This window comes from Drosophila navojoa, chromosome 3 (assembly GCF_054131105.1).
Source record: "Drosophila navojoa isolate 15081-1374.11 chromosome 3, UAZ_NAV_1.0, whole genome shotgun sequence".
Taxonomy (NCBI): Eukaryota; Metazoa; Arthropoda; class Insecta; order Diptera; family Drosophilidae; genus Drosophila; species Drosophila navojoa.
In genome coordinates this window covers 2,953,340-2,980,000 of record NC_142891.1, presented here as the reverse complement: position 1 = coordinate 2,980,000, position 26,661 = coordinate 2,953,340, and the positions used below count along the sequence as shown (strand labels likewise).

General features: G+C 39.2%; 1 protein-coding gene across 1 annotated transcript in view; it reads left to right on the top strand.

Annotated features, from left to right (window-relative positions):
• Positions 1–26,661, top strand: part of LOC115563159 (Chronologically inappropriate morphogenesis) — a 60,658-nt gene that overhangs the window by 33,089 nt on the left and 908 nt on the right. The window contains exons 3-5 of the mRNA XM_030385709.2: positions 18,592–19,196; positions 25,214–25,431; positions 25,491–26,356. Coding sequence (XP_030241569.2) covers positions 19,079–19,196; positions 25,214–25,431; positions 25,491–26,356 — 1,202 coding nt within the window. The 5' untranslated portion in view covers positions 18,592–19,078. The remainder of the gene's footprint in view (positions 1–18,591; positions 19,197–25,213; positions 25,432–25,490; positions 26,357–26,661) is intronic.

The window sequence follows — 26,661 nt, the reverse complement described above, 5'->3', positions numbered from 1 at the left end:
CTGATTCGTCTGGCGGCACTTCGGCTAACTCTGCTGGCTGTTGTTGTTGTTGCGTCGCTCGGTGCAATTTATTCGCATGCGCTTTTCGCTTCGTTCGTTTCAAGTTCGTGCAGCGCTGTGCATTTTAATTTGTCGGCTTCGTTGCTGTGTCGCTGTGTTTTTGCTTTTGCATTTATTCAATGCACGAAGGCTGTTCGTTAAATAGTTGTTGTTATTTTTGCCGTTGACTCTAATTGGCATTACATGCTCATTGGTCGGCTGCAATGTGCTTCGGGTCTGTAGTGCATTCTTATTGGATGGCTTTGGCAAGTGTTTGCTTATATGTAAATAGATCGTGACACGAGCACTATATTATTATTGATTTAAGCTTTAATTGGCAATGTGCTTCGGGTGTGCAGTGAATTCTTATTGGATGGCGATCTTGGTAGCTACAGTGGGCTAAATTATGCATTTTGTGTAGTATTAATTTCAAAGTTTGAATTCATATAAAATGAAAACTAATTAACTATAAACTAAGCTCTTAACTGCGTTTTACTAACCGTTTCTCTTTTCTTTCATTGCAGGTAACGATTAATTCGCTTAACAATTAGGCTAACGACTACCCTGTAAGTCATTTCTTCAGCTCTTTATCGATTTTGTGCGATTTACATCCCTCCACACTGTGCAGCATCATTGTGCAATCGTAAGCATATGCCAACTCCCAATTCTGGTAAAAGTTACTTTGAGTTTGTTAAGTTCTCCCCCCTGGCTGGACAAAATGTTAGCCAGCCATGGCAACCACCCAACCACCAATTGTTCAACAAGCTGAATGCACACAGTGGTGCGCACTTGGACATGCAACCACAATAACAACAGCAACAAAAAACAACAGGAAAAACAGAATGCAATTTCGTTTGAAGAAAATTCGTGTGTAAAATGTTGGCAACCACCTTTTGGTGAAAAATCTCGGACGGAGTTGGGCGCCTGTCGCCCTGCACGACGAGTTTATCCAGCTTTTCCTGCCCCACCCACCGGGCTCTCGCTTTGGGCACGTGCTGCAAATGCGTTGCACGTTGCTGATAATGAAGCCAGTTGCAACCCTCTCCTGCTCCTCGGGCACAAGGCAGGGCAAGGGTCGAGTGCCTTGGCTAGGGGTTGCATATCGCGTGTTTGGTTGTGCACAAATACATGCATATATGTATATGTCTAATCCTCGTTCATGTTGCAGCTGCAGCAGCAGCAACGGCAACAACAACCCCTCAAGTGCAACAATGCTGCGCTTGCAACAACGTTCTCCTCGTTTTTTTTTTTTGCGCTCTTTCAGTTAATTAAGCGCGCATCTTTGTTGCAATGTGCATGTGGCAAGGGTTGCTTTTCCCATTTCCTTCTTCTTCTTCTTCTTCTGTCATGTTAAGCTGTCAAAATCTGCTGATGCGACAGGCGTGTGCCTCTCCCATTGCCAGACCCTTTGCCTCTAACATTGCCAACTAATTGCACTTTCCACGTCCTCTTTTTTTTTGCTTTCACAAAATCCTTCAACCGGTTTCTTCAATGCCAAAGCCGAAGCTGCATGAAGCGCGCTATGCCTGACTGCTGTCCAAAGAGGTGTTTTACACTGCTCTACACGGCTTGGCCAACAATTGGAATTGTTATTATTTGTTTTGAAGGAGGGTTTTGGGTTTCGCCTTTACCCAAAGCGGGTTTCAATGGCAATGCAGTGCTTTAATAGCGTTGTTTAGCTCAGTTATGAAATATATAAGCCCCGGGTTATCTTTTGCTTATATGTGATATTTACATCTGTCTATGCACGACAAGTTAACACTCTTATATTTTATGGATATTAAGATGAGTTTTAAGCAAGAGTAGATAATGAACTATAGAATATAGAATGAGAAATTTAAAATATAGAATGATTAAATTCGAATTTAAAATATTTAACGGGTATTACTTAAAATATCTGTGATGATATCTGTTATAAGAAATATATAGAACATGGAATATGGAATTTATAATACGGTAAATGGCATATAGAGTCTGATGTATGTATGTATATAAAATATTAGATATTAGGCATTAAATAATAAATATTTGGAATATTTATGCATAATATGAATAGGTATGCATAATATGGACTGTGGACTATTCGTACAAGATTTCTTTAACTACTTGATATTTGATATGTAAATGTATCTATAGACAGCGTATTTTTAACAGAAAATATCTAAAAATCAGTTTCCCTTTCCATATTTGCAGCACATTTTCACGTCTTTGGACCTAGTTTACAATTCACTTTCACATTTTCAATTCACTGGACAGTTTCAAGCTGTTTGGACCTGTCCAAGTAGTCCCAGAGGCTGCTTCTGTGTGTGTGTTTGTGTCTGTATGTGCTGCAAATCAGCTGCCAAGTAAAAGTGTCAAAACAATACAAACGCAAGGCGCACTGGACATGGTCCATATACATATACCTACAAGCAATGTATATATGTATATGCCTTACAATATATATATGTGCATGTATGTATAGAAAGAGGAGCCACATAATTTATGCCCATGTACAAAGAAGTTTGGGAAAAAGGCCTCACAGCGCACATAAAACGCAGACTGCAGCAGCAGCAGCAGCAGCAGAGACTGGGGCAGAGGCAGTCGCACATAAATGCGGAAAAATCAATTTTCTTTTGTGCTTAAGGGTGGCTAAGCAAGCGCTGAAGGGCGGGGGCGAGGCAGCAGCGGCAGCAACATAAACTTCTTTTATTTGGCATTTGGGGGTTGCAGACGCACGCACTTTGTGCAGCGAATTGTCACCCAGTTTTTGCCAAATATTGACAGAGCAGCAGACACACACACAAGCACAGTCTCCACTGCCTTCTACGCTCCCATTCCCACCTGCTCTCTCTGTCGCTCTCGTCGTTTGTGGAGAGTGAAAGTGTAGAGTTACATAGGCTTTGAAGCGCACAAGTGCAGCATAATTTTGAGAGCTAATGCAATTAGGCAATTATTTAGTACAACAAACGGAGTATATAGAGAAGAGGAAGAGCGAGAGAGAAAGAGGGCGAGAGAGTAAGTGTGTGAGTGTTATTGTGCGTGTGTGTGTGTGTGCGTGCTAATTACTCATGCCGCACGCATATTTTTTCTTGGCGCACTCAGGCGTATACACAATAATTTACAGCTAGGCTGAAGAAACGTGCACTGAATGAAAAGAGCGAAAGAGACAGCAGCAGCCACAGCGCGTGGAGACTGGGCGCCGTGTGCGGCAGTGCGAGCGAGTGAGCGAACCGGCGCAGGAAGCGCAAATGCAAGCGCCTAAAATAATGCTACGCACAAACAAGAATTTGACATTAAGCAAGAAAAGCAATAGCAAAATGTGTTGTATATAAAGGTACAGTAGAGCCTAGCAAGTGCACTTGTTCTCTGAGTTAAAGGCAGTCAAAAGTTTCGGTTATGTAATTTAGACTATTTATACTTATTTAAAAAATATGAATTAATTTTTTTTTTAATTCTTTCGACATTTTTTGTGCCATTCATTTCATATACGCGTTAAAAATTTAGGTTCATTTAGGTTGAAAAAAATTATACATTTATGTAAGCTTAAAATATATTTAATTTATTGCTTTTAAATATATATTTTTTGTTTTTGTATCTTGTGAATAAAATGTAAATAATTTTAAAATATTTATTAAAATTTGTTTGTTGCATATTTTTTGTTTTTTACTTTTCTCATTAAATTTATAGTAAATAATATAAATATAAATATTTAATATGCCATACTTCAAAATATTTGTTTTAGAGTATTTTTTTTTATAACTCCTTAAATAAATTTTTGCTAGAAATTTTATAAACTATATTTATACACCATAGTTAAAATTTGTACATTATTTTATTTATTTATTTATTTCTATTTGTCAATAGAAAAAACTGTGTTAGGATTACAATTTGATGTCTATCGAATGACTATAAGTATGTCTATATGGTATGCACTAACTGTTCGGCTAGTTAGCTTTTTGCATGTCGTAAGAGTGCACAATGGCAGGCAATACTGTACTGCATGTACATATACATACATACATCTCTGTACACCCAAGTCTGTATATATGGGGGCCTTCCAGGACCTTTTGCAATGACGTCAGCGGCTATAAAAATTGTTGTTATTAAAAGCTTGCGGGCTAAGGCAAGCCAAAGTTTCGCATTGTCCTTAATGTCCTTGTTGCTGTTGCTGTTGCTGCTGGGCAATTGAGCACAGGCGGCGGCAACTGCTGCCAAACCATTTTTTTTGTGTTTTTTTTATTGTGGGGATGCAGCGCCGCAAAAACTGTTTTTGGGCACCCAAAAATTGTGAATACGTGACTGCTGAATGCGACTGAGTATGCGTGTGCGTGTGTGCATGTATGTATGTGTGTGTGTGTGTGTGTGTGCATGCGTGTGTGTGCATTTTGATAAGGGTTAGTGGGGATGCTACGTAGCTCCCCCTAATTGAAAATGTGTCAGGCAATTGTTAGTTTATTTGGCCACGCAGCAAATGAGCTCGAAATGGCAGCCAACCAAAAATCTATTCAGAGATTGAGCTATGGGATTATATGTAGTAGAAGTATATATAGAAATATAAATATTAAAGGAACAGGTTCAGCTTGAGCTGAAATATATAGATTGGTCAAAGAAAAACCATTTATAAAAGACAGAAAGAGAGAGTCCTATATATTGTATATTTTCTCTCTCTCTCTCTCTCGCTCTAACATAAACAGCACTTATCTCTTTCCATCTTTAGGCCTAACTATATCTATATAGTACTTCCTCCTATTTTTCAGTAATATTTATATCTATATTTGTAGTTTCTCTGTCTCTCTCCCTCTTTCTCATTCTCTCTTTCTGCTCTCTCTTTCTCCATCAAGCTTCAGCATTCTTTACCCATATACAACATATTTTTTATATTTTTTTGCAAATTTCATTTTTCATATTCATAAATTTCACGCAATATTTAAAGCCTTTGTCTAGGTCGTCATCGTCTCTCCTCAACCTCCTACACACCCCACCCATGTTTTTTCGACGATTCTCTATTATGTGACAACCCCTAACGAGTTGTGCGTGTGTGCCACGCCCACTTTAAATCAAATCACTTGACTTTTCATTAATAAAATTGGAGTTTCGCTGGATTTTGTTTCCCACATTTCTTTTTTTTCTGATTAAATGAAAAACAAAAATTTTTGGGGCAGACGCGGAGGAGTTCGAGTGGAATATTGCTATAGAGGAAACCCAACTCTCTATTCCCTCTTTTTGCATGCGTGTGGCATTAGCCTACACCCATGCGTTTAACCCTTTTACCCAAAGTATTTTCTTTGTTGTTGATTTTTTTTCAATTTTTTTCCAATTTTTTTTTTGCTTTTTTTCCGCGTCAACTGAGACACGCAAAATGTGGCTTACCGTAAAGGATCTGCACTGGAAACGCGAATACGCGCATTTGCCCTGCTTCTTCTTCTTGTCAATACACACGCACACGCACACACACATTCGTGCATTGCAACCCTCGACAAAAATTCATAACTTTTTCTATACCCCATCAAAATATTAAAAAAAAATTGTTTTCCATACGCATTAATGCAGCAATGCGTGCGCTTTCGCGGAGTGGGCGTTGGCTGAGAGGGCGTGGCTGGATACTGTTCGCCGCCTGGACATGTGACTGGCCCGTCTAGCTCCCTCTCTCCTGCACTGTCACTCTCGCTATGCAGTCCTTGATACGCTTCGCTGAAATATTACTTCAACAGCCGGCGACTGATTAACGACCGTCTTTTGTTTTTGTTGAGCACTAGAGCGCAGGGGCTGCTATTGAGTGGGCGTGGCATGTTTTTGTATTACAAAATTAAGCTTAAATATCATGCGAGCTGATTGTGAATGCAAAGAAATGGCAGTTGATTATGATTGCTATTATAATTACTAATAATTTACTAATATTTAATTACTAATAATTTTTTTTTAATTTCTGATAACTTTCTTGAATATAAATGAATAAAAAAAATTAAAAAATATAAAAATATGTTTTTTCTTTTTTTTTTAGTATAATATTGTATATATAAAGAATAATTATTTATTTACATTAAAATAATTTAGTCGATAATTTAGTCTCTAGTATTTTCAACTAATTTAGTCAAAGTTATCAGATTGTATATCTTATACTTCACAACACCATACAAAGAAAGAAGAGGAGAGAGAATGAGCTAATCAGTGGGACCAGACTGCATGAGCTAGCAAATCACTTAGAGCATAGTGTTGTAAAATGTTTTTAACCATAAATAGATAAGTATTCCAACGATATTTGACTAAATTTGATTGAAATTTAATGGGTAATATATTCTTAGAAACTTTCAATGTTATCAATATAAACAATTGTAATTATTTTTTAAAGTGTGTATAGGAAAACAGTTAGTCGAAAATCTACATTCTTCTTTATTATCGTAAAGTTTAGATAGCTGAGATTATTAAACTGTATGGAATAGATCGAAACTGGTTCCGCTTTAAGTCTTATAACACTTTCCACTTCTCTATAAAAATATCTCAATGTGCGACTTGCGAGTTCTTAAAAAAAAAAAAGAATAGTTGCCTCTGGTTGAGCTTTATGTCTATGGCAACAGATCATCCTTTGGCACACCTACACTCACACACACATACACACACTCACACACACTCACTCGCTTTGTCACTCGTCAAAATTCAATGAGCAAAGTGGCCGCCGGTTTTGGCCGTTGAATTTATTGAAAAATCATGATATGTGGCCAACAGACAGACGCACAGGAGCAGACGCACTGACAGACAGAAGCACTCTCCTCTGCTTCAGCTCCAGCTCCTGCTCCAGCTCCTGCTCCTGCTCCTGTTCTATAATGTTCCAGCAGCGAAATCTTTGGCATGCAAAAGCGTCGATATGACAGCTTGACTGAACTAAAAACCGCGTTGCAAATGATAGAGTGAGAGCGAGAGGGGTGAGCGAAAGAGAAAGTGAGGCTAGGGCTAGGAGCCAATGCCTAGACAAAAGCCCAGCACGGAAATATGATTTTTACGTGCTGGCTGGGCACAGCAGGTGGGTTGGGCTGGTGGACTGGTGGGCTAGTGGGGGAGGCTTTGTATGGCACAGGCTGAGCCTATGCCACGCCCCACCTAACAACGCCCACATGCTGATTGACGTGCCTTTTATTGATGCTCTTGATTGGTTTTTACCTTTTACGCAGAGCGACGTGAGCAGCGCAAGGCAGTTGGAGAGATGCGGGTGCGTGTGTGTGGGTGTGTGCGTTGCTCGTTAGCTGAATGTATATATAATATATATGTGTGTGAGTGTGTGCTCGTCTGTTGTGCTTTATTACAGGTGAGACAGGTGGACCTCAGCCGTTGAATTGTGTTTGTATTTGCTTTTGGACATTCGTCGCTGTTAATTTTTTATGCCCACGAATAATACCGGGGCGATATGTATGTATATATGTAGAAATGGAGAATTTGGCTGTTTGCGTTTTTAATCAAATGTTCAAAATCCTGGCCATATCCTTGCCTCAGTTCGTTTAGTCCTGCGTATCGCTGGCTTGTTTAACTTTTATATCGTAATTGCATATCACAATTTCTCCAACTCTCTCGCACTTCCGCAACTCTCCCTCTCTCGCTCTCTCTCTCTCACTCACTTTCTCTGTGTTTGCTGCCTTGCAAAACAAACTAATCAAACGTCTGCAATCGTTGCTTCCATTTCCACTTCCGCTTCCGCTCTATCTACCTCTCCATCTCCGTCTCTATATCTATCTCTATCTCTGTTTCTATCTAACTCTTTCTCGCGCTCTTTGGCACGCGCTAATGCTTTAATCCTTCAGTCAGGACCTTGTGCTTCTGCTGTCCGCGTGTATTAAATCGATGAAGTATTAACGACTTAATTGCATGTTTGTTAGACATTTTCGCACACACCAATACACTCATACACACCCACACACACAGACACACACACCCCTCTTCAGTATTCGTGTTTTGAAGTTTATTAAATTCCCGCACAGGAGGCGTGTTGCAATATCCTTATACTCCTGCTGCCTCTGCTGCCCCTCCCACTTCTGCACGTCCTCAATTGTTGTTGTTGAGCTCATTAACTGAAATTCACAAAATTCGATTAAAGTAATGGCCTTTCGAACAGCTTGCGCTGGCCTGAGTGTGTGTTCTCTCTGAAGTGTGAGTCGAACGCATCTGCACGACTGTGTAGAGAGAGAGAGATAGGCAGACAGAGAGAGAGAGTGAGAGAGAGAGGGGGAGAGAGAGTGAGGAAATTGTTGGTTAGTTTGACCATAAAACACTTTATTGACGAGTAGCAGGGGAAAGGAGAAGGAAATAGCCCAGGGACTTGCTCTTAAGGAGAGAGAGAGGAGAGAGAGAGAGAGAGAGTCCATAGAAAGTTCAAATAGTTATTATAATAAATTGTGCAGGCAGGTAGTTAGCAAAAAATTATGCCGATGAATATAGTGTGGTGTATTAAGCATATTTAGAAAATATATATTTTTAAATAAAATTTATAAAATAATATTTAATATTTATAATACGTGAAAAATCAAAAATATATAGAAAAAGTAAAAAAATAAAATAAAATAATAATAAATAAAATTAGAATCAAATAATAAATATTAAATAATAAAAAAAAGAACAGAAGTAAACTTAAAAAATTAAATAAAAATAAAATAAATAAAAAAAATAAAAATTGAAGGCTAAGACAAAAGAAAAAACATGACGGACATTGCACAAACCCAATATATTCATTTCACTTTCGTGAATAAGTGAAAAAAAAAAAAAATAAATAAAATAAAATTTAGAATAATTTTTTTTTTTAATAAATGTATACAAAAATAAAAATAAAAGTTTATTAAAAACTAAATAATAATAAAAATAAAAATAAAAAAAAATTAAGACTTTTTGTTGAATAGAATAATAATCAAAACAATAATTTTCAACATACAAAAAAAAAGTAAATAATAATTTAAATAAAAGTAAAAATGAAAATAAAAAATTTAAAAAAATATATATTTTTAATACATTTATTTATTATAAGCAAGCATAGTTTATAAGCATTACATACATAGAGAAAGCAATAGAATTTTTATATATTTAAGATTATTTTGGTAATATTATTATATGATTTGTTAATCGCAGCGCTATCCATACGATAACCTCCCGCTCGACATGAACTGATTTGCCAACATAGAGCTTGACATTTTCAAGAGTGGCTCAATATCAGAGCTGAAACAGAACAGAGCAGAACACCGTTATTGTCGAACGGTCATCGAAAACGTCAATCCAAAACAAATTTCGATCCCTTATCAAAGAGCTGCAAATTAAATAAAGCTCAATGACAAACTTCATTAGCCAAACAAAGCCAGCAGAAAGTCAACTGGCCAAAAATAACGAATTTGGCTTTTAGCGCAGCTCCCCCATATATACATATATACATACAGCTCCATGCCCCCTCCGTTAAGCTTTATCCTTTTGGCCAACTCGTTTACAATGCTGGGCAAACGTTGTGCCAGAAACTAAATTAAGATTGAAATGTAAAACTGAAAACGTTTTACACAATTATTGAACGCTGTAGCCAAATCAAATTGTACACGGCTAGGCGGGAAGGCAGGGCCTCCAAAGGGGGGTATGGGCTCTTTTAAGCGTACAGGGAAAACCACTCGCAGTGGCCGCTGTCCACGATTTGGTTTTTTGTTGACGTTTTCTGCGAATCAGTCGACTGCATAACTTACAATACCCTAAATATAAATTCAGTAAATGGCGCAGCAGGCAGGAGGCGGGTGGCAGGAGGCTGGAGGTGTGGCTTTGGGGTTACGTCGTTCAAATACTCGACGTTAGGCAATGCGCGCACTAATGAAGGTTTTGGCTTAGGCTGATCGGAGTGGGTGGTTAATATTATCACTCCAGCATGCATTTTGCAAATGAAACCAAGCTCCATAAAGCTGCCCCTTTCATCCGAAAGCGCCCAACCGCCGCCCCCATCCCTAAGCCACACACAAGAGCAAAAGAGTAGTCGAATGTATGGAAATTTTTTCGTTCAATCACAAATCCAATGATGTTCGCTTCGACGCATTTTGACAGTTAGACAGACAGGCAGGGGCGTCGGTCAACGGGGTAGGGCGGGGCGGTTCAAGGAAGTGGGGCTCACTTTGATGAATTTGCCGTTTTGTTTTGTTCGAATGGCTTCTTGTACAGCTGCATGTCGTCCTATGAGCCTGCAGATAGGCCTCGTGTTTTGTTTGCCAGCCCCATGCCCCCACCGCCTCCTTTTTTGCTCGCTGCACATTGCTTTTTGGTATTTTTTTTGTTTCTGTTAGTATGTTTTTATTGTATTTTTTGTTGTTGTTCTCTTAGCCTTTGTGCATTTGATTAGAATGTTTGGACTTGGAGTACGTAAATATTGTTGCTTGCTTGTCAATTAGTACGCTAAGCCTCTCTATATGAAGCACTTGAAGAGCAGCGGCTGAGTGCCTGAAAGCCCCCGACAAGAGTCGTACTTCAGATGCGTATTAAAGCTGAGGGCTCAACAATCGGGGAAATGGACAACAATATGGGCAATATATAGAAAGTGAAGTTAAATCGAGATAAATTCACTGGAAATTGAAAATGCACGGGTGAGAAGGGGAGAGGGAGAGGGGAATGAAACAGAGAGAGAAAGAGGACATAAAGGGAGAGAGAGAGGGCTAGAAAGAGAGAAAGCGGAGATAAAGAGAGAGATAGAGACTGAGAGAGAGAGAGAGAGAGAGAGAGAGAGAGAGAGAGAGAGAGAGAGAAAGAGGAGATATAAAAAGAGAGAAAGAGAAAAAGATGGAGAGAGAGAAAGAGGCTTTTTCCTTTTCCTCTCTTATTTCCTCCTCTTTTTCCCTCCCATCTTTTGTATTTTCTCCTATTGCTTTAATTAATCTCTTCCCTTGGTTTTTCTTTTCTTTGATCTACTCGCTCCTCCGACTTTAATCTCTTACATATCTTTTATCTATGCACTTCTCATCTATGTCTTTCTCTTCTTCTTTTTTTTCTTCTTTTATTCTTTCCCTGTATTTTTTCTACTCTTCGTCTTCTGTTCTCTTCCCAGTACTTCTTTACATCTCTGCCTTCCCTTCTTGACTTTTATCACACCAAGTGATACAAGTCTATATAGTCCTATATCATTAGATAACTGTACATTTGTGCACATTTGGAATGTCTAACATCTGGCAGCCATTTCAATTAGCTCTCGTTAATCAACTTAGACGCTTTGACAGTTTCAGCCCGCATAAAACATGAGCAACATCCATGAAATGCATATTACCAGGGGTATTCCCTCAATGGTTGCTTAAACTTTTTGACAGCCTGCAAATCGAAAAGACAATTTTAGCTGTCAGAAACACTGAGCGCGTGAGGGAGAAAGAGAGAGGGGGGCTGAATTGCTTGTAAGGCAGTTGCGTGTCACACAGCTGGCAAAACAATTGCGCATACGCCACGTGTGCTGCGTGAAAATTGCAACATTACCGCATGTAAGGACAGCGAGGACAGCGAGGACAATCAGGACAGCGCTCGCGTCTGTCTAGGCCTGCCAGCCAGCCAGCCAGCCTGCCTGCCTGCCTGTTACCTTTTTGACATTTGATTGAGATTTGTTATCGGCATATTCATCAATGATATATACAATAAAAATACACACACGCACACACACACTCCCAGACTCACGCAGTTGAGCTGCTCGCCAGACGCATTGAAACAAGAGAGAGCAAAAAATGGGGAGGCAGCAGGGGCAGCAGCAGGATGCTAAGGTAACTGTGCAGCTGAACGTATCCTGCTGCCCCCCAAACTACAGCGCCAACTGCCGCTGCTGCTGTTGCGGCTCCTGTCCCGGCCACGCCCCCTTAAACACACACCGCCCACAATTCAGAGTAGTTATCGTGCGGCTCGCAGTGACATTTTTAGGCATTTGTTCAATACGGCCAGGACTCGAACAGGACTCGAACAGGACTCGGCTCACTGTCTGCCTGCCTGCCCGCCTGTTACTTCTATTAGATTTTGCCGTTCAGCAGCGGGCAAGCAGCTGCTGTTTGCCATGTCCGGGCTCGTTTGCTGTGCTCTCTGTGTGTGTTTTTGCAATAAAGCAAGGATAACAGAGAGTGAGAGGGCATAGCAGGAGTGGAGGAGGAGAAGGGGGAGTGGGCGACGGCGGCTGCCTGCCAAACTGGCCATGCGTACCTTTCGATCCTTGTGTGACATTTGAATTCGCAGAATGAAAAGCAGAAATGAGAGTGAGGGAGCGGGAGAGAAAGGGAGAGGCTGATATGTGTGTGCCTGAACCTGTTTGTTTGTTTTTTTTTTTTTTTTTTTGAATACCCAGCCACCCACTCTGTCAATTTTTTAATTTTGCTGACTCGTCAGCCATAGAATGAGCGAGAGTGAGAGAGAGAGAGAGAAAACATACAAACGCAATTGTTCCACGTTCACAATGCATTCCACGCTGTCTCCAGCTGATAAGCAACAGACAGAGCTCCAACCCAGAGCGACCTGCGCTCCACACCCCACCCAACCGATCACCCCTTTTACACCGCCTCTGCTCCGAGCTCTGCGTTTTGCTGTCCAGCTCAGCCGCGAAATGAAAAGTTAAACTGTGTGACGCGCTGTGAAAAGGATTCGGGTCCCGGGGTTCGAATTCAGCTTTCGATTTGAAGTGCGGGCAGCGCCGCAGCATCTCACATACATTCAGCCTTTCGGGTTTGGCGTGATGAATATTTACTGCGTGCGCTAACTGCTAACTACCTCACAGGTATTTCCATTTTCTCTGACATTTTTAATTGGGTTTGAGCAATGCACACACCAAGAGAGAGAGAGAGAGAGAGAGGGGGAGACGAGGCACAACACGTGGTGTCGCAACAACTGACAGGTTTCGCCACAAGGGTCAAGGGTGAAGGTAATGGAACCCTCTATTAAAGTTTCAGATGAGTTGAAGATATGTTTACGTTCAGCAGGAAGTAGCTGAAAAAATTATGAAGTGATATGCAGCACTAGAGTCCTACTGTAGTCTATAAGCACTCGTCCTTTGAACTGGTATACTCGCTGAACCGGCTTAGTTTTAAATCAGAATCTATTCTTATCTACCATTATACCTTAATTTTAAATTTTTAATGGTTCAAGGGTGTAAAAACTGCAAAACTCTTCATATGGAACTTAGAACAAAAACGTTATGACTTAACTTTAAGTTTGGAGCTAAGAACTGTTGAAAAAAATTACTTCTGTCTAGGTTTATTCAGTGTTTATGGTAATACTTATTCTTAAGAAATTACTTTAAAATGTAAAACTATATGATAAAGCCTATAGAACTAGTTCTCAAAACAAACTAATCTTTATTTTCATAATCCTAATGTTCATCTTTATTTTCTTTACAAAGTACACAACTAATACACTTCTCTCCTCTCTTCTATTTACAGGTAACTATGCATTATCCGACTCAAGCAGTTTCCCACAGTGAAATAAGCAACTGCTACAAAACCGACTCGAATTCAAATTCAGATTCAGATTCACATTTCGTAAGTGCATCAAAGGGCTGAACTAATTTCCCATGCTAATTATCATTATAATAGATCTCTGGTTTTTTTTTCGACTCTCTTCTAACTCGGCTCTTGATTGGTATGTGCTTAGATTCTTGTTTGCGTAATACCAAAACAATAACCAACGCCAAGTCTGGCATTCGTAATTACAGCTCGTAATTGCGTCATGGCAAGCGTATCTCAAAGATATATATCATTATCTACGTTAACACACAATGTTTGAGCGGCGCATTGCGGCCTCTGCTCACCGTACCGGAAAACACCCCAAATGTCGTACACTTACATTGTCTGACTGTGGCATCATTTATTACCATGCACTTGCATTTCCAGCCACATTATTTTCAAGAGCTACAAAAAAAAAAAATACATTTATATATATGATAATGTTGCTTGACTTCAAGAGAAACGAGATTTTAGCTCGGGTGAAATCCGGCTCGACTTGAGATATTTTCTTTCTCTATGCGTCTTTGCATTTTGTTTACCTTATCGCATATTGCATATCCCAAATATGAACTAAGATATTATGTCAAAGCAGCCAGTGCCAGGCCCTTCAACTGCCGCGTCAGCTGCAATTATTCAATTCACATAATAGATGCTATATCATACTGCATATTATATATGTACGATATGTGTGCTATTATCAACAGGTTATGCGAGAGGGCTCCAGTTACTCAATATGCAATCCATTGCACTGTTGACATGTTTTGGCGGCATGCGGCATGCCATAAGAGCAGACATAATTCCAAATGATTTATCCGCCAATTGGCCCCCTATGGGGGCACGCCCCCCATTTTATGCAATGCCCAACGCAATGGGTGGGCCCCAAAGGCAGCTCTCGAGCTGCACTCGCGCCTTTGGTTATGGCTTTGTTTTCGCCGCTATTCTTAGACAAATTATGTGGAGCTTATTCACCTTATTTTCAGAAATCCCACATGCAACATGTGTAATACTTATGTGTATATACATAAATGTATGTACATACATATGCCCATTACATTGTCTGTCTGTCTGCACTGCTGTCAAGTACAGCAATCCTGTTTGACAGTTTGTTGAAAACTGTGCTGCAATCGAGCCCCCAGCGTAATCGAGCATAGAATCGCGCAAAGACTCGGCATGTAGCCACGCCCACATTTTATGAATGCTCCAAATTGTTGAATGAGTTCACATTTCTCGTTCAGATTATCGAGAGCAAAAAGCTCAGAGCTTTGAGCAGCAAAAATATTTGGGAACTAGAAGGGAATATTTTATTCTAGTATTTTTAGTATTTAGTTGAGTATTTTAACTTTTAGATTATTATGAATTTCTATTAAATGCGCAAGTTTAATCTTGACTGACTTTTAGAGAGCTCCAAATCGAAGCGGTGTTCATACAAATGTAGATTAGTAGTGCTCTTCTCCTCGATTCTTAAATTATCTCTTTGAGTTCTACTTCAATCGACCTTTCTTAAGCACTGCATAATACTATGGAAAATAATAGTAAGAATGTTAGTCATATATAAAATAGAAGTAAAAGTGTTTGGGTATGATATACCCTTCTATTCGATTCTCAATCTTGTTCTATACTCCAACTCAACTCTGCTCTACATTTATTTTACTCTACAATTCTACTCTGATTTCTATATCAAAATATTAAAAATTTTTAGATATTTAACTACAAAAATAATTAAACATTAATTTCAAAATCAAAACAAATGCTGTTTTACCGACATTTCGATGAGGAGGCGGATCTCACCTATCATGATATGAAAAAGCTATTGGAAACATTACTCTTTATATTTGTGTTCGCAGTGATGTTATCCGTATTACTGTTCCTATTATGTAGACGATTTTACAAGGGCAGAGATGTGGCGGTAGATAAATAAATCGATATATGTGAGAAATTTTTGAATTTAAAATCTTTTTTTTTTTTTTATGCAGCAAAGCGAACGACGAGTGGAAGAGGCTAGAAATAAGTAGAAAAAAAAATAAATATTAGTAACATTTTAGAGATAGTTGAGGAAGCCAAAGAAGAAAATGAGAACAGCAACACAAATCTGGCAGCTTATAATGAAATGCGTCACTTGAATAAATTAATTGACATTCGAATCAAATTGAAGTGCGAGCAAAAGAGATGAGGAGACAAGGCGCAGAGACGAGCGCAAGCGAGACGGCAAGAGAACTCGCTTCTTGAACTGCAACGCTTGAGAAATGACTCGTGTTTATAATATTGTTATAAAAAAACATTTTTTTTTTTTTTGGTCATATCGAAATAGTGCACAAGGTCAATCAGTTGAAATACCAGAAAAATATAACAATTAAATATGTATAATATTTTATTTATTTATTTCGTGTTTTGTTTCGATCAATTTTGGTTTATTTTTGGAGATTGCAAATGCAGCTTCGACTGCTATGACAGTGGCTATTGCGTAATTTGATTTGTTTGGTTTTTTTTTTTGCTCTGCTTCCTCTTTTCTTTTCTTATGATTCTTTTGTTGACTGCAAAGTGCGTTGCCAGAGAGAGTGAGAGAGAGAGAGAGAGGGAGCAAACCAACCCCGAATTGCGTATGGGAAGATCTTCCTGTTCCAGTTGGAAGACAACGCAACAAGCATAACAATAATAGTATAGTGGAGACAAAGAGCGATCTAGTAGGGTATGCATGACTGGCCAATGCGCAGTTAAAGTTGCAGAGCTGTATTAGTGTGTGTATATCTGTATGTATCTGTTCCATATGTACTTACATAGATAACTCTACTCCACATATTACCACTTGATAGCTCATATACCCCATTCCCTTCACTTTCAATGGGTATCAATACGAGCATTTCGGCTTCTTTGTGTGTGCGTCTTCCAGGAACGAACTCCTCTCATGCGTGCGTGTGTGTGTGTGTGTGTCAAGGATTTACGCGTTGCTTTTTTGCCTCAACGCTCAGCCTAAGAGATACCTGAGCTATTTTGCCTTCAACTCAACTCGGCAACAACAGCAATAAAAAGCTGCCTTCAGGTGTTGTCTTTTGGCTGCCCAAGAACTGAATCAAGGCGAACTGATCTCAAGGAATTTGCTCTATTTTATTGCTGTTGTTGTATTGTTTGTGTAATTCAAAAGTTTTGGGAAAAAAGCATTTGAAATGCAGCTGCGCACATTTTGTGTTGTTTTGTTGTTGTTCCAACGTAAAGTACAGTCACATGCAAAGCTTTACATAGACCTAGAAACCTTCAAGGATGAGACTATTGATAGCGAGGAAGTTGTAAAGGAAGTTTTGGTCTGTATGCGGGAATTTGGTTTTGTTTAGGTTTTTATGGAATTTACATATATAAAGTGGAAAGTCGTATAAGTTTTTAAATAATGTTATGATATAAAAATCAACCCACACAATGAGAAAATAAAATAATAGGATTAAAAAAATATAGTTAATGAATACTAATACACATTAATATATTTGTTGTTTAGTCAACAACCTTTTGTACTACCCTCTGGCTTCAACTAGTTCAATTAAAGTAATTCCCAAAGCGGTTCTTTTATTTAGCTCACTATTCTCAAGCAATAGCCAATTACTGTTATAACCAGAGCTTTGAGCACAAAAGCACACACACACGCACTCACACTCACACAGGCACAGACACATGCACAAAATATCCGCAAGCCTTCGATTATAAATTCCCGCTGTCGCTGTCGCTGCTGCTGTTGCTGCTGCCGCTGCCGCTGCTGTTGCTCGCTGAAACCTTTCAAAAAAGGCCAAGCACAACTGCAAACTTCGCAGGAATTTGTTAATAGCTTTTTACCGATATCTTTCTGGGGGCCAACGATTGAACGTGGCAAAACGAAACCGTTGATTTTGTTAGAGCTAAAGGCGAATTCACAGCCGAAGCCGCTGCTGCGGGGCGGGGCGATGTCGCAGTAGCTGCTGCTATTGCTGCTGCTGCTGCTGTTGCTTCTCCTGGGTGCAGGCAAGCAAACCAAAAAAGGAGAAAAAGAAAAAATGAGAAATAAAGTCAAAAGCAACGCGGTCGCATTTTTCTAACGATTAAACAAATTCGAGGAAAAAAAGCGCATCCCATGCAACGCGCAGCCGCAGCCGCAGTCGCTGCTGTCCATCATCTGCAGTTTCCAGGAATTGTGAATTGGGCAGCGCTTCCAAGGCTAAGCACGCAAGAGCATAGAAAAAGAGAGAAGGAGCGGGAGAGAGAGTAACTGTAGACGCTGCTGACCACTACGAAGGCGCATGCGAAAAGGGAAAAGCGGTGGAATTCGATTGCGCTTAATGTTTGTAGCTATAAAAGTTACTTGAAATGGGCCAAAAGTTAAAGTGTTTGATTAACTTGAGTTAATATTAATATGATGATTCAATGTATACTATAGACTTGAAGAAACATAGTATTGTTTTCTAATTTCAATTTAAATTCATGTCAAAGAATTGAATATTGCACACAATCAATATACTCCATGGTCACTGCTCGAATAAGCATGAAAAGTTGAAATAAAAAGCTGTGGTTGCATTTTGAGGGCGCCTAATTCCAGGAATTAAATCGTATATCTTTTGGGTGCTACACAAACACACACACACACAGGCATACTAAATGCTCGATTAATTTCTAATAAATTGGCCGCTTGCCGCTAACAACGGAAATATGTATGCTGCAGCCGCAGTCGCAGTTTGCTTCGCCGTCACCGTCTTCACAGTCCTCGCAGTCGTCGCAGTCCGCGCAGTCGTCCTCAATATAGAATTACAAATACAAATGCATTACGTTCGATTTCGCCTTGCTTTGAAATTTGAGGCTGCTAAAACTGAACGAAGGCAGCGCGAGAGCTTGTGAGTGCGAGAGCGAGAGAGTGAGAGAGCTTTATGCTAGTGAGCTTTGCATGCCTGCTGACTACAGATTACTGTTGTTGCATTTTACTGAGAAAGTGCAAAGGCACAAGCAAAGCAGGCACTGAATTTGTCTTCTTGAGACTTTGTGTGTGTGTGTATTGTTGCTGTTGCTTTTCCTTTCCCTATTTTTGTTGTATGTGTGTTATGTCAACTAACGCATTCATCTTTCACTAATCAAAAATCCAAAACAATTTTTCTCGTCATTCTCGTTGCAGCATTTGTCGTGTTCGGAGTGCGCGTCCTGAATTTCAACTGGCAACCGAAATAAACAAATCACAAATTAAAGAAATACGGATATACGGCTATATCAAATAAAATACAACAATAGTAAATCGCAATTAATGAAATAAATAAATAAAACAAATTACATGCGCAGGCAGCGGACGTCGTTCCCGCTTTACAAACGCAATAAACAATTGCAAAATTCCCTTTGGCTAAGAATTGGTTGCGGCCAAAATTGCTTTATGCACAAACGGCTGAGCAACAATTCGACGAAATTCCATTTTGGCAACATTGAAAACAAAACGACAACATTTAAAGCAGCAACAGCAACAACAAAAACAATTATTAATCGAAAGTATATTAAACAAAGAAACGTCCGCAACTTGTGGACAGCGGCAAAAGCTTCCATTGGCCTTGGCCAGATCCATCCAGCGAATCAACGACTAGAACTGGAGCAACTGGAACAAGTACAACAACAACATGGATCCACAACAACAATTTTGCCTTAAATGGAACAGTTACTCGTCCAACTTGGCAATCACATTCTCCAATCTATTCAAATCGGATCTATTGGCGGATGTCACGTTATCCTGCGATGGTAAGTGATATTCCCTATACAACTTCCATATATTCTAGATATTTTCGAATTAAGATATTGAGAAAGAGAGAGTGAGAGAGACAGATGTATGTTAGTTGCATTTCTAGAATTTTCATTTTGATGAAATTTTCTGGATTTTCATTTTGACAGTAAATGCAATGGGAACTGCAATTACAATTAAGTCTTGGATGTATGTATAAATTAGTGTGGAATGTTTCATTTTATAGAAAAACTTTTGATATAGAATTATTTTTCTATTCATTAAACGAACTTCAGTAATTAAACTAAACTAATAAAACTTAAATTAGTTTAAATTTGAATTAAATCCTGGTTATGCTAAAATGCACATAGCACGCAGAAGGAGGCGTGGCAGTGCCCATTAAGTATATATATTGTTGATTAGGGCAACTAGCTGAGAAAAGTTCATTATTATCGAAAGTTCATTTACATCTATGTACGTTTATGTATATATGTATGCATGCATATAAACATGCATAAATTCTCAATTATGTAGCAACCTTTCAGTCCACCCTCGCATATAGATTTTAAACAAATGCAGAGCTTTCATACAAATTGAAGATTTAAGCAGATGCTGAGCATCCATGCAAAAGGAAACCAAAACTTGACCTTAAATGGGACGCACTTAATTTGGCTGACAATCAATAAGTCAACAGACAGCTAAACGGAGTCAGAGTGAGAGAGAGAGAGAGATTGGGAGACAGACAATGAAATTTCCTTTACCTTTTAGCTTCGGCTGCCTTTTTCTTTTTTTTCTTTTTTTTCTTTTCGTTTGCCTAATAAGCCGCCAAAATGGTGTGGCATAAAAGCTAGTTTTGCAAACGCCCAAAAGCAGGCATTGATTTTTTTTCTGCCGACAAGGCGGCAAAGTGGAAAATGTGGAAAAGCCGGAAAAGCGGCCACAGGCAGACCGAAGGCAGGCCAAAAGACGCGCGCCACCTTTTTATGGGCCCTCTCGTTGTCTGTTAGGCTGTGTGTGTGACTGTCTATGTGTGTATGTATGTGTGTGTATGTGTTTCTGTGTGTGTGTGTGTTACTATTTCATTTACAGCATATTTTACTACAGTTTTATGGCGTCTTATTAAATGAATATAAATGCGTAAGGCGCGCGCACAGCCGGCATATTTCGCTTAGCTGCTTCTTCTCGACATTATATACATACATATGTATGTATGTAGGTTATATATGTAAGTGATACATACATATATGTATGTGTATAGATTTTATAGCATTGTGTGAGGTCAGTAATTGGTTCGAGTCTGAAATGAGATTTGCTTACGGCCTAGGGCTTGTCAGCTGTGACAGCTCATTTTGAACCGTTAGCCGAGACATGTGTAGACCTTTTTGATGGAAGGTATCCAGAGTCTGTGTGTGTGTCAAGATATAAGTGGGTATAAATGTATATACATACATGTATAAATTTCTACATAGCTTTAACAGAGCTCTTGTGCATTCAGCTTTATATTAAATTTTAAAATATTTTATGTAAATTTAACTAAGATTTAACTAAGCAACTTTGCTTGAAGCTGCTTATTTTAAAATTTAAAAGACAAAAAAATTTGTAAAAGAAAACAAGAAATACGCATACGCCACGTTTGCCGTCCTCTTCTCTCTCCCAAAACATGTTCCATCGCGTATTTACCGTTATTGAAATAGCAAACGGCCAGTTGTACGCTTCACATGTCTGTTTTGTTGACGTAGTCCGTGCATATTTTTGGCCAACTGTGTGGATGGATGGATTATGGCTATATATATAGCATAAATACATATGTATGTATGTATGTATGTACGTACATATATGTGTATTTAGCTCTCTATGAGAAGGCAGCTCTGCTGTCTACTCTGAACATATCCTGGCTAGCCAAAAAAAAAAAAAAAAAAAAAAAAACAAAACAAAAAATAGAAAACCAAATAAAATCCCTTGTCATCCATATCAATCGAAGTGCTACTACTTTTGATTAAAATTTTGAAATGAAGCCCTAAGAAAAAAAATACAAAAAGAAAAACTCCGTTTTTTTAAGCTTTTATTTTGGATGCATTTAATTGTGGGTTTTAATATACATACATATATATAAATATAGACAAACATATATGTATATATATATATATATATATATGTATATGACTTCTGATTCATATGTTTGATTTTTTTTTACATTTGAAATTTTATACTTTTCGAAATGAAAGCTTTAATATTTGCCAGCCCTTCGGAACAAAGCAAATATTATAGCTTATGTTTTTTTTTTTTCTATATTTTGGATTATTGTTTTTTAATATTCATGTGTGTTTTTTGGCATTTTTTTCACTGGTTGGGGTTGCTTTTTTAGCACTTGAGAAATGAAAATTTTGGCGAAATGAACATTTGCTTGGCCTTGGGCCATTTCGCATGCAGTCGAGTACATGTTGGCTGTATTTTATTTTTCTGGGGGTTGTTTTACCGTTAGCTTCTACTAGGTATGCAGTTTACTAATGGATGGCGGCTTAGCAGTGATTCAAGCTCTTGAAAGCCTTTGGCCAGAAAGAAATACTTTATTTATACAGAAGCTGTGTGGGCAGAAGCTGCATTAAAGTTGTTCAGAATCAATAGAAATATTAAGGAATAGTAACTCCATAAATGTATTATATTTTGCTAGATGTAGTTGAAAGCGTTTGCAGCTTGGAAAGCACATGAAAGTGTTTCTGAATGAACTCAAGTTATAAATTAAGCTTTATGCTTGTTAAATTAAAGAAAACGCAATAATTTTAATAAATCAGGCAACATCAAGCTATGCAAAATATTATATATGCATGTATTAACAAATAGCTTTCAACTCACAAAAAAATTCACATTTTAAGCAGCCAAAAAGACAGCTAAAAACAGCCAAAGATTAAGTTAAAGCTTTTCTTAAAAGCTTATCCAGATGCGTTAAATTTGTTAGCAGTTTCTGGATCTAGATAAAATCTTTAAATAACTACCAATTCACTTTTTTACCATAAACATAATATGATTACATTTAGCTATATTTGAACCCTCCAGTATCTGATTCTGATTTCAAAGCACATATAAGCTTTGACTCGTCTTACATATATAATCAAGCAAAGCTTAAGCTAACATCTAAGAATAGTTAGTTTCTACTGCGCAACAAACGGTGCACTGCATACAAGTTGAACCGTTGCCGTTATCAGCATTAGTAGTACTTAAATAAGCCCCAATTGGTGCTATCTGATGAAGAGAACCTTGACTGCTTGAAAGCCCATTGAAATTGAATAATATTTTTACAAATTCTAAAGCATGCATAAAAACATAAATAAATGAATCATCGATGAAACGTGTACGAGATTAGTTTATAGATGTATAGATATACTATGTACGTATGTATGTATGTATGTATATACATATGTAAATATGTATATGGACAGCTTTCAAATGTTGTCAGCACAATAATTAATTTTCAAGTGCATTAAATGCGTTTCGAGCAGAATTTTTGTTTTTTTTTTAATATAAATGTTTTATTCATACATACATACATATATAGTTCTATATGTACAAACATACATTTATGCAGAATATGCGAGGCAGAACGTAAACAAGATTTGGCAATTAGTTTACCATTTGTTATTCTTTTTCCTTCTGTTTATCAGCGTATATATGTATGTATATAACTATTTATTTACATATATACAGATTTATGTATATATAGAATAAAATTGTGCGTTTCCAAGTTTCTTTTTTTTTTTTTTTTGTTGCTTGTGACCCAATTTCTGTTGTATCAAGTGTTAAAAAATAAAACCAAAAAAAAAGAGAAGGAATTTTAAAATAAAACGAAAAAAAAAATGATAATCAGTGAAATAAAAACAACGACAACAACAATAACAATCGTTGTTTACTATTTGGCTGAATAAATGCTACGCATGCATTTCACTTCGCTTCTGATTATAAAAGTTCAAGTGTATAAGACTTGCATCATTTGCCTATTGCATAATTTCCTTCCCAGGGTATAAATAAATATGTGCAAGATTGTGTATAATCATCAGAATGATGCAACTTTTATACGAGAAATACGTAAATATATGTAATGTAAAACATTAAAAACTGTAAATATAGCACATTCTATTAGAATGAGATTTACTATCGATATATTATCGATAGCTAACCTAGCTTGATTATACAAAACCTCTTTATTTTAACAATCCAATTTGACAGTTAACAAAAATCGTAAACATATTTCTATTCTATAGAACTAAAATATTTATCAATAATAGATTTCTATGCTTATAGACTCGTAAAGTACGTACATATACTAGAAGCTAAAATGTAGTCAACCCAGCTAGATCTTGAGATTAAACAAAGTTCGCAGAAATTGTCGTATTTTCATTTTACTCTGCTCAGTTTTGATTTGCTCTTGCTTTAATTTTATTTAATATTTATTTATGTATATACACGCATACATGCATGCATATGTATGTACATAGACGCGTCGCTGATAGAGAATGCTTATCAAGCGCGTGTTGACACACATTTCAGCCAAAATATTTCCTCTAGCTGCACTTCGATTAGATTAGCTGACTAGCCCAACCGAACAAATTGCCATGTATGTATTTGCAGCCGGCCAAAATACATACACATACATACGTACATGTATGTATGGTATGTGAGTGGAACTCTCATTTCGATTTGTCGTAAGTGAAGTGTGACTCACAGGCTAAGGCGAACAACAAGTGCCCCATAAAGTCGAGTCCTGCCCCTTGACATCGCTTTGTAATTGCCAGACAGCTTTGCCAAAAAGTGAAAGCGTGAAAAATTCAGCACAGTGAATGCCCCGCCCCTGCCCACAAATATACATATATATGTATGTATGTATGTAACTAAAGGCAGCCAGGCGACTGAGTCAAGAAAACACATAAAAATATACTTATACTGTCAACGGAGGCGGGCGGGCGCGTTTCCTTCTGGCTGTGCAAAAGGGATATTGCGTATACGCCACCGTAGCAGGAGTAGCAGCAGGAGCAGGAGCAGGCAGCAGCTGCTTTTTGTGTGTCACAGGTACACACACACACACCCACACACAGCCAAGACGACGGGCAAGACGCTGAATTTGATGTTGAATAATAACTCACACACACACATACAATATATATATATATATATATTTATATATACATGTATTTGTGTGCTTTTAGTCTAAGAGCGAGCGAAATGATTTCCTTGCTCGACTTTTATTATGCTTTTGTGTGTGCCCTGATATATCTATATATTTATATATTTGTATATATACACATATATATTTATCTGCTTGTGTATGTGTGTGTGACATGATTTTTACGAGTTCAAGGTCTTTGGCGCGTTTAACGCTTTGCAGGCGCCACCTGTTGGCTGTTGCCCGCATTTTATGGCCACAGGCTCAAGGCAGCAAAGTATGCTTTAATTTCTTAGCTCAGCGCTAAGTGCCTAAATGACAGCTGCTAGCATAGAATGTGTGGATTATTTTTTGGCTATTTGTATTGGATATACTTGCCCTTGATTTATTTCAATAATTGCCATTAATCATTTTTGCTTCAAGTCTTGGCTTGGCTGGGGTAGACAAGGACTTGGAGTTTTAAGTTTATCTTCTCTCACTCTCTCTCGCTCTATTTGTCTCTCGCTCTCTGATTTTTCTTTCTGCTATATTCCCCGCTGTCGCTCTTCTTGCTATATATTTATCTATTTCTTTCTCTCTTTCTGCTCCTCTCCCTCCTTTCTCTGTGTTTCTTTCCCAAGCTCACTTCAATAATTTTGTTTATTAGTTCCCTCTATTCTCTCTCTATCTCACTCTCAATCTCTTTTTATCTCTCACTCGCAGTCTCTATCTCTCTCTCTTTATCTAGACCCTTAGCTGTGCTTATTTTCATTATCGTATTCTTAGATTATCTAAGTACTCTTATAAAGCCCTATTAAAACTCTCTTTACTTTATTGAAATCTTGTCTTTCCATAATATTAACCTCTTCTCCCTCTATCTATCTCTTTCTCCCTCTCTTGCAGGCGCTGTATTTAGAGCACACAAATTAATCTTGGCCGCCTGCTCGAAAAAGTTCGCCGATCTGTTCGAGAACACGCCCACAAATGGCCAATGCGTCATCATATTGGAAGCGACCACGCCGGATAATATGGCCGCGCTGCTGGAGTTTATGTACAAAGGCGAGGTCCATGTCTCCCAGGAGGCGCTCAACAGTTTTCTCAAATCCGCCGAGAGTCTACAGGTGAGTCGCATTAGCCGGAACGAGTCTTCAATATAAATGTAATCTCGATGCCATTCCAGGTCAAGGGTCTGTCCACAGAGACGGGCCGTTTGGCCGCGCAGCAGGCGCAGCAGCAGCAACACATGGGCGACAGCTCGCCCCTGGACTCGCCCACTGGACGGCGCAGCATGCGAAACAGTTTGAGCGGCAGCAGCGGAGGAGGCGGAGCAGGTGGAGGCGCTGGCGGCGGCGGCGGCGGTGGCAATGGAGTCGGAGGTGGCAACGGAGGAGGCGGCGGTGTCGGTCCCGGTGTCATCGGTGGTGGAGGTGGCTCGAACGGCAACGGCCTCAGCCTGGCGGGCGCTCTCAGCGGCATGGCTGCCGCCGGTGGCATGGCCGCTGCGGCGAGCGCCGCGGCCAGCGGGCTGAGCACCCTGGCGGCCAGTGCCGGCGCCTTGGCCGATCGCTGCGGCAGTGCCGGCGGCAACATAATTAGCGGACCTCTGAGCGCAGGCGCCGGACCCGGATCGGGCAGCAATGGCGGTCCCGGTGGCGTATCGGGCGTCTCCGGTGGCTCGATGAGCATGGGCAGCGGCGCTGGCACCGCCATGCACTTGGGCGGCTCGACGGGCAACTTGAAGCAGGAATGCGAGTCACTGATGCATCCGAGCCACGGCAGCGGCCTGGGCGGCATATCCGGCTATGTGCCGTCCATGTACAACCGTCCCATGTCCTTCAATGAGCCGCTGCGCAAGCGCGCCTTGCGCAGTCCCTACGCCGAGCAGGAGCTGCGCGGCAGCGTGCTGCGAGATGGCTCCAAGAACTCCTCGGAGTGCCCCAGTCCCATCAACAAGCCGCCCTACCATCGACCCTCGTCCAGCGCCTCCTCAACAGCGCCCACCGAGGCGGACACAATGCACTCCGAGCGTGCATCGCCACAGTCCAGGTTAGTGCAATAGATGCGCTTTTATAATCCAATTAAACGGGGGAAAATATTTGAATGTGTATAAGAGGCGAAAGTGGGCGTGGCAGACATCAGAAGGTATATAAGTACTGCATCAGTAAGATTAAGATAATTTAGTCCTCGGTTTGTCAACCCGTCCAACTGCCTGCTTTAACGCTTCGATCTCGAGATCCATAAGAGCTAGAGACTTGCAATTTTTAATGGAGGTCCCTGTATAGCACACATGCATCATGTTTATTTTTTATAATCGATAATTATATCCGTTTTAATGTTAACGAATAATAACC